This window comes from Nannospalax galili, unplaced genomic scaffold, assembly GCF_000622305.1.
Source record: "Nannospalax galili isolate Female #2095 unplaced genomic scaffold, S.galili_v1.0 scaffold2267, whole genome shotgun sequence".
NCBI classification, from domain to species: Eukaryota; Metazoa; Chordata; class Mammalia; order Rodentia; family Spalacidae; genus Nannospalax; species Nannospalax galili.
This window is the reverse complement of record NW_008356240.1, coordinates 5,209-14,550: the sequence shown is the minus strand read 5'-3', so window position 1 is coordinate 14,550 and position 9,342 is coordinate 5,209. Positions and strand designations below refer to the sequence as shown.

The window sequence follows — 9,342 nt, the reverse complement described above, 5'->3', positions numbered from 1 at the left end:
TAACAGAATTCATGAAATCTGGTAGGAGGGCTATGGGGGGTGGTGCAGATAAGGAAGGAAATCTAAATATGTTTAAGATGTATGAAATGCACAAAAATTCAATTAAAAAAAAAAGAAAGAAAAGGCACTTCATGGCCCACTTGAGGCTTTTCTCACCCTCCATGGAGAAGAAACCACCATTTCCAGAAGATTCCCTCTGCTCAGATTTCTCTCTGCCAACAGCAGTCTGCAGTGACACCTCAAATGGCAATTGGACCCCAAAGAGCCATGCCTCCCATGTCTGTCCCCTCTGCTGGTGGTCCTCGTCTGTGCTCATGACCACTCCTCCCATCACATGAGATTCTGGAAAAATATTTAGTTGGAGATGAGATTAATGGTTGATAGGGATGTGAAGAAATGGAAACCTCTGAAAGAGAGGCATGAGGGTTCATTGTCATAAAAATTGAGTGCATCTTCATAAAGATCACAAACCTTCTATAAGGCACAAATGTACAGAACTTAGTACAGACACATAATCATGTGCATATAAATCTGTGACATCCAAGGAAGGTTAATAGACTCTACCAATCTCCATCTCCTTGGGGATACTCTCTATAGTTAAGTTGCTACCCACCATGGGGGACAATTTGGTGAAGGGGATAGATGATCTCTATGTATAACTCCTGAGAGCTGCATGGAATCTAGATTTCAAAAATAAATTTTAAAGTGTATGGTAGCTGAACACAAATAAGACAACAAAATAAAGTGCATTAGTAACTTTGTGTTGCAGATGAGGGAATCAATGGTTAAGTGTGCATTTTCTCAGTTTACTTCCACGTGGACATATATTCATTTCAAGTTTTGAATGGATTAGATTAGGTACAAGATGAAATAGAAAAAGGAAGGCAACCCTGGGAAATGAGAAAGTCACTTGAGTGTCCAGAGGAGACACCAGCCCTTTGCCCTTCATGTCCATGGTCTTTCCCTCAGATGCTGCTTCTTTAACAGAGCAGAGAGCAGACTCTGGTGGAATAGTGTGATGTCACAGGTGCCTTCAGAATGTTTGATCTCAAACACTTAGTTACAGCCAGTGCTCTTCTCACTGCTGTGAGACTGAGCTCTGGGTACGTGTGAGAGAGCTTTGAGGTCCTTGATCCTGAAAGTCGAGCAGGTGCTTGCACAGGGTAAGTTCACCTAGTGCTACACTATAATGAATGTCAGATCCTGAACTGTGTTCCTTCGAGGAGTCCCCCAATGAGTCAGGGAACACCTGAACAAGTCTCCCGATGGACAACTGATGACATAGTGGGAGCAGAAACAGGTTTCTGATTGGGGAAAAAGAGAGAATGAGAGGGAAAGTGAGCAAAAGGGATGACAGTGAAAACGGAAGTCCACCAATGACTGCCTTGAGAGGGGGCAACGTGGAAGGTGGCTGGGTCACTATGACCATAGCTTTGGGTTAGACTTAATTACATGTGAATTTATAGTTGTTATTAGAGATATGTAAATAGAGATGCTGACAAAGACAGCAAGTACGTAAGGTCATCCTGCCTGCTCCTACTGGAAACATGGCAGATGCTCAGCCAACATTCCTCCTGTTAGCACTCCATACACCTGAGCTCTGACCCAAAATCTACAAATGGTCTAGCCATAGAAAGGGACAAACCCTAGGCAAGCCCAGGAATCATCTTCTCATCTATAAACTAGGTGAGTTATAATCGTTACCTGCAGATTACAAGGACTAAGTGAGGTCTTCTGTCTGCACAGATTAAATCCCAAAGTTCGATGAAGAATCAAGACCTGCCAGGACACAGCTCAGTCATAGGGTGCTTCCCTAGCACATGTGAAGGCCTCGGTTCAATTCCTATCACCTCAAAAGAAAAAAAAAAAAAAACATTAGTGACTAAACTACTACTGAAGCTTTAATATTATTTCTTTTTAGAGAAAAAAAGGTGAAGCAGAAAGAAATAGCCTGGTTGGAATCAAGTTGGATCCCTTACTTGTTTGGAGACTGAGAGCGGACAGGATTCCTTTATGTCTACACCAGTTGTCTCAGACATTTCACTAAGGGATCAGAATCCAGTGAAGAGGGGATGGAAGAAACTGCTCATGGAAAGGAATGCAGGTGTGTGTGTGTGTGTGTGTGTGTGTGTGTGTGTGTGTGTGTGTCCCTTGGCCGCTGCTCCCTGGTCTCCAAATGATGGATGGAACAGCATATACAGGTAAGGCAAGGGTGATGAGCCAGGAGGTCACCCCCTTGTTCACTTTCATAGCCATGGCAGAGAGGTGATCAGATAAGTCATTTGTCTCCATCGAGGTGTCCTATAGCCAGAACAATCCAGGGAAGGAGGTGCCAGAGGACAGCGATTGTTTGGCAAAGAAAGGTACATAGGAATTCCTACCTTCTGCTGTGCTTAAGTGTAAAGGGGGTGAGGGCCACTCCTGTCATGTCTTCAGATGTCACATGAAAATTCCTCAAGGTATGGGGCTGGAGAGATGGCTCAGTGGTTAAGAACACTGGATGTCCTTGCAGAAGACCCAGGTTCGATCCCAACACCCACATGGCAGCTAACAACTATCTGTAACTCCAGTTTTAGGGATCTGACAGCTTCTTCTGTCCTCCATGGGCATTGCATGATGTGTTGCACTTACCTATATGCAGGCCATATACGCATACACATAAAACAAAAATAATAAATAAAATACTTTTTTAAAAAAAGAAAATTCCTCAAGGTGTGTGAGAAGGGAAGAGCCCAGCATTGCCCAAGCAGGTAATGATCATGAGGGGTCTTCTCTTCCTGCAGCTCCACAGGCTGGCAGTCCTCAGGCCTTCTGGGATGCCTCAGCAATGGTCATCCCTAAGCAGAGGACCAAGAGGAAGAGAGGCCAGAAGACAAAGAAATTAGCCGATGCCAACGCAGGTATGGTATCCACCATTGTCCCTTGAATTCCTTGTCCCTGTGAAGAGCCAGATGGAGGTGAGTTACTACTTCTCACATTGTCCTCATGAGGCGAGGCCTAAACTTCCAAGTAATAGCCAGGAGTTCCCAGCTGGGCTATATGCATGCTCACTGGAGTTTTGTACCCACAGCTGCCCAGGAAAGCAGCCCTTCTACCTCCAGCACAGCCACCACTGACTCTGTCTCAGAGTTGATCTTCTGCAAGAGGGCACAGAAGAGGAGCATATGGGCTGTGGACCATATTGAAGGGATGAAACTCTGGGTAAACAAGAAGAGACCCAGTTACCACCCTGAGGACCAAGAAGCCTTCTATCGGCTACTGGGTGGGTTCTCTAAGGAAATGCATGCTTGGGGCCAATTCTTAAAACTGAGATGAGGATAGGGGCGGTGGTTCAAAACCCCCCACAGTGCTCATGAACCTCCAAGTGAAGGCACGCAAGGTCCCCTGGCTCTATAGAGCTATGAGGAGTTTCCTTTCTGAGCCCAGTCTTTGGAGAAAAGAAAACAGGCCCACACATGAATAGGGAAGGGCCACTTCGCCACACACAGACACGATAGTCAAGATATTTGAGATTGGTGAAAAAAAAAAGAAAAATGATCCCTTGCTTTCCTGATGCTCTAGCATCAGAGATAAAAAATTATAAATTATGATAAATTTATTAGAGATAAAAATTATAAATTGTTTTTGGTCTTAATAATTGCCTAGAAGGAGAGGGTCAAGAGGGAACCTAGAGGTAGATATGAGGGAAGGCAGGAGACATTTATAAAACAAGTGAGTCACAGAAGGCCTGTATAAGATGATGTCAAGACCAGAGCTGGAACCAGGTATGGATGGTTGGGGACAACTTCCAGGCCACACTACCAAGTATAGCACCCACTAGCCACATGCACCTATTGACTCTTAGTTTTAAATGAATTAAACAGACTTTCTAAGTTCAGCTCCACAGTCTCATTACCTATATTTCCAATGCTCAGTACCTGTAGGAGACTGTGGGCTACCATGTAGTCATCAGAGGAACAGAACTTTTTAACCAGTAAAGCAAGTTCCACTAAACACTGCTCTTCTGAGGGTAGGGAGACTGGAGAAGACAAGGGTCATTTTTCAGGGCAAGAAGTGAAGGACACACAGTTGTTAGATTTTTGGAGAATAAAAGGAAAGCTAGAGGAGTAGGAGACAAGAAACCAGAACCAGACCTGCAACAGGCAAGGAATATATCTTCCTTTATTCAAAGAAGACACAGCAAGAGGTAGAGGCTACTACTGTACCAATCATCTACAAACTAGACAAAGAAATCAGGGGTTTTTATAAGAAAGTTGTGAGACACAGATGTACTTTGTGGGGAGTTGAATTAGTGCCCTGGTTTGATGTCCTTGGAGTGAGTGAGGGTCTTCTTCTTAAGATTATTTTCTCAGACTTGGTAGACATGTTATCTATGAACGTAGAGGAGACAGGTGGGCTCCACAAATAGTCTTTCTCAGTCCCAGGAATGACCAACTGATAAGCTGTAAGCAAGGCCAAACTGCCAATCTATAGCTGTAGCTTGTTTAGTCATCTGGGGAACTTTATGTTTTTATAATTTAGAGCTGTTTGGCCACTCTAATGATTTTATGCCTTTACGGCCTCCTCTAGTGAAGCATATGTCTCTCCTGAGGTTCACACACTCTATCACCCAGGACCCCATATTCTCAGTTCTTCACCAGAAATATGGTGCCTCCAGGGAAGAATGCTAACTATAGATGGAGTCCTGTGGGGAAGGGAAAGTCCCTCATTACCTCAGGGAGAAAAGGGATAAAGGAATGAGTCCCTCATTACCTCAGGGAGAAAAAGGGATGAAGCTCCTGTGGGAGCAGGGAATGATGAACTCTCCATCTCTTCCCAAAGATTCAGCCATCACATAGGCAGGGGAGCTTGGCACATTCTCAACATGGTAAAGTCATAGCTTGTGGGGTCGAGACTGAAGACCACATCCAAGATTATGACTTGCATACAATTTTTTAAACATTGAAATCTGTGCTAAATTTCTTCAGTGAAGAAAAGTACTAAATCCCATCACTGACCATGTTGAAGAATCAGTTAACAGAAAAATTCAGCATGAAAAACAACCTGGGTGCGTCGATGAAAGAAACGAGTTCTAATCCTGACGGTAAAGTTTAGACCTTCCTGGAGGGAGGAAGCTGCTTCCTCTCAGGGACCAGCTCTGGTGGAGAGGACTGCAGAACACTCATTCCTTCTAAAGCATCCCTGAAGAGGGAAGCCCACACTGCACACTCAGCCCAGACAGATGCTCCAAGCCCTCCTCACTCTTCCTTCCTTTGCAGAAGATCTTGTGATCCAGAGGTCTCGAGTCACAGGCCCGAGGATAGGCAGAAAAGATAAGACTTGTGCCAGGCCAGGCCCTGCAGGGCTCTGCTCAAGGACAGAGGAAAGAGAGACATACTGTCCATCCCTACTCTGTCTCCAAAGCTCATTCCTGGTTTTGCCATCAGCTCACGTACACAAGGCTAACAGACAGGTCCCTCAGTAAATCTGTGTGTCATTGGGGTGTAGCGACTAGATGAAGAAGGTCTCAGGGGATGATTAAGATGACTTGCCGTCTGTCCACTGCTCTATGACCCTCACTGGCCCTCTGTCTGCACACAGTACATGCTGTCCATGGTGGTGGAGTACTTTGGCCGAGTTGGGCTGCCTGGACATCTCTATAACAGGATCCACTTCTTCCTGGCACTGTAAGCACCTCCTTGGGACCAGTTCTCAATGAAAGGTGATAGAGGGAGGAAAGAATGATAACAGTCATTGAGAAACACCACTAGCCCCCCCACAGACTGAGTCACCTGAGTGAAGAAGCCCCTGGGAAACAATAGTGAGTTCCTTTTATTTCCCGGGACTGAGCACAGAATGGACACTGCAGCCTCAGTGTCAAGGATGCCCCAGAAGCCTGTAGGTTCAGGTCACACTGCAGAGACTGCTTTCCCACACCCTGTCTCTTGGTCATACCCTTCCACCACTGTAACCTCTCCCACTTGCCCTGCACGAGTCTGGGAGTTGTGATTAGGGACAGGCACACTTCCCCCCGTCCCTGTGGCAGCTACATCACCTGTGACATGGAAGAGGATGACTTCACATCCAAGAGGAACATTTTCCCATTCTTGCTCGGAAAGGAGACCTGGAAAAACTTGTACAAGGACTTCCTGAAACTGCAGAAGGCTTTCTTCCAAGCCATGGGTTACCGAGCCTGGGTCACTCCAGAGTTGTGTGAGGAGGTCTGTTGGGGACAGACAGGGTAGTAGTGGGTGGACAGGGGGATAGCCAGAGAAGAACAAAGGCTGGGCTCATCCTCCTAGACTCACATGTGCATTTCCCTATCAGATCCAGAACCAGAACCGACACCACTGGGTGTGGAGCCGGGTACGCCAGGGCACCCCTTAGGTTCCCAGGCCTGGGAACCATTGGCAGGGTCGTGGAGCAAGGGGTTGCACTGGGACAGGTGAGTGGAGATCCTGGCTAAGGGCTCTGAAAGAGTGGGCAACCTCAACCGTTGGGTCCCTGAGGATACATCCAGGGCTGTGTGGACACAGGAGGAAGCACTTCAGAGAGATAGCAGAGCTTGTCTCCTATCTTGGCATTTCCTCTTGCACAGGAACATAGTAAAGGCTCTGAGCACTGCTGAGGTAAAGAAAGTGTTGAAATCACAATTCTCCAGTTGAATTCATCACACAATCCTAGCCTTGTTGTTGTTTTAAAGAAAACTCTCAGAAATTCTTGTCCAGGTAACAACTTCCACAGTTTGACCATAGGTGACATTTTTAAATGCACCCATATGGAAAACACTGAAGTTATCCTTTTTGGATAGGAGACTCTCTTCGTATAGCTTTTGGAAGGGAAGAAGGCAAGCGCCAACATTTACTCCTAGGTTATTTTGTGTTTCGCTCTGACACAAAGCAGGCTACACTGAGCTGGGTCCAGGAAGGACATGATCCAGGTCTCATTTTCCATGGGCAAAAGGAAGCCTGAGGGGTTTGTGGTCTCTGATACCGTGACAGCATCTGAGCTTCTAGGCATCTGAGCATGGATATAAAGTCATCAGGTAGATTTCAATGGTAATGTTTTTCACATCTACTAATTATTATTTTTTAATCATTATTTTTTTAATTTTTTTTTTCATACAGAAGAATTCATTCCAAAGCAACTGACATTGAGACGTTTTCACATGCATTTCTAATCTCTATATGCATGACTATCACTGGTCACAGTCGCCCACATAGGTGACATTTTTAAATGCACCCATATGGAAAACACTGAAGTTATCCTTTTTGGATAGGAGACTCTCTTCGTATAGCTTTTGGAAGGGAAGAAGGCAAGCGCCAACATTTACTCCTAGGTTGTTTTGTGTTTCGCTCTGACACAAAGCAGGCTACACTGAGCTGGGTCCAGGAAGGACATGATCCAGGTCTCATTTTCCATGGGCAAAAGGAAGCCTGAGGGGTTTGTGGTCTCTGATACCGTGACAGCAACAGGAACATAAGGCAGCAAGTGCACAGAGTACTGGGAGAAGTCACAATGCAAGTCACACTCACAGAAAACCATCACCCGTCTAGCATCGCACTCCAAGATGTGCTTTCTTTTGTTGGAATTTCCTTTTGTAATTGGACTTACTTCAGTTAAGGAAAGATCTCTAATGAAATGCTTAAGCATCTCTTGCCTGGGCAAGTGGTTGTGCTAAAACAATCCTGTAAGTCTTCTTCCATGCTGAAGTGTGTGATGAGCCTTGTCTGTTCTGGGGAAAAGGAGAGTTGGGGAAGATGAATTCAGAACTATGTCTTATAGGATTGGCTCAGTTTGAAAGAAGGTATAATTCAACTGCAGGCTTTTTGCTGGATACACACACACACACACACACACACACACACACACACACACACACACACACACACACACACACACACACACACACACACACACACACACACACACACACACACACACACACACACACACACACACACACACACACACACACACACACACACACACACACACACACACACACACACACACACACACACACACACACACACACACACACACACACACACACACACACACACACACACACACACACACACACACACACACACACACACACACACACACACACACACACACACACACGTGTATATATATCAGGAATTTCAAGAGTTCCAAACAAGTAGCAGAAGTCACCGCCCCTCAGGTTTTGTCACTGCTGATCTTCCATAGTGATTTTCTATCAGAGAACCTTGTGTTGTGATATAAGGGGGTATGCCTTCCACTAACTCTAATGGCATTTTCCTGCTCTCCTTGTAGCCCCTGCCCACTTCACGCCATTGCCCCCTCCCCAGCAAGAAGCCAGTGCCTTTCCCCCAAGCTGCAGGCAGCTGCAGAAAGGCATCGTCCATCCAGCCCTGGCTTCACATCACACCTTCAGGACGGAGAGTCCAGCAAGAACATGGAACCAAAGACGCCAATTAATCACTATTTCTAGGGTTCACATGGGTGCCAGCCAACCAACAAAGATCACCCAGGGCCTCTGGGTATCCTGGGTTAAGAATCCCCCAGTAAGTTAGAAGTACAACCAGAGAAACCAAAGCCTCCAGAGACTGAGGATGGAAAGGTGGATGATGTAACAGAGACTTTAGAAGGAGTCCTGGACCAGAGGAAGAAGACCTTAAGAGAGAAACCAATTCAACCCCTGGGATTTGGCAAGGACCAAGGAGGGGACATTCAGCTGAGATCAGGGACTGGGCAAGAGGCCTATTGGACAAACAGTGTCTCTGGAAATTGCAGTCAGAGACCCTCTCGTACCATCTACCAGATTATCCTGTGTCAACTTATCCCACAAGGAGATGATGGAGAAATCTCAGCAGGGAGCTGATTTGGAGCACTGAGATCCTGGGCATAATGGTTAGAGACCTGAGGCTGAATTCACAGTGGAATAGACTAGGGATCACATGTAATCTCGTGGCCCTCCTGAATGGGAATAACGATACTGAAAACGTGAGGAGCCAGGACAGGAAGTGGGGGTCATGAAAAGGAGAGTTGAGGGAGGATGAGGGTCAAGGACAGCTCCCACACTGAGAACAAACAGGTTACATAATTTCAGTTATGTTATTTGGTTATATACAGTTATGGGATTTTGATTGTTATTTCAGGTATAATATTTTGGCATAATATTTGGTTATACTATTTCTGTTACATTATTTCACTAATGTTATTTGGCTATATTTCAGTTATGCAATTTTGATTATTTCAGTAGTAATATTTTATTTAATTTGGCTATAATATTTGGTTATATTTCGTTATAATATTTTTGTTACAATATATCTGTTACCTTCAGTAGTATAATTTTGGTTATTTCAGTTATGA

General features: G+C 45.2%; 1 protein-coding gene across 1 annotated transcript; it reads left to right on the top strand.

Annotated features, from left to right (window-relative positions):
- The first annotated feature begins 2,179 nt into the window (after positions 1-2,179).
- Positions 2,180-7,839, top strand: LOC103750964 (speedy protein E4-like). Its single transcript, XM_029556701.1, is given in 8 exon segments — positions 2,180-2,201; positions 2,784-2,900; positions 2,963-3,262; positions 5,259-5,277; positions 5,523-5,666; positions 6,026-6,200; positions 6,307-6,734; positions 7,203-7,839. Coding segments are annotated over 7 exon segments (837 nt in total). The 3' UTR covers positions 6,367-6,734; positions 7,203-7,839.
- Positions 7,840-9,342: the final 1,503 nt, after the last annotated feature.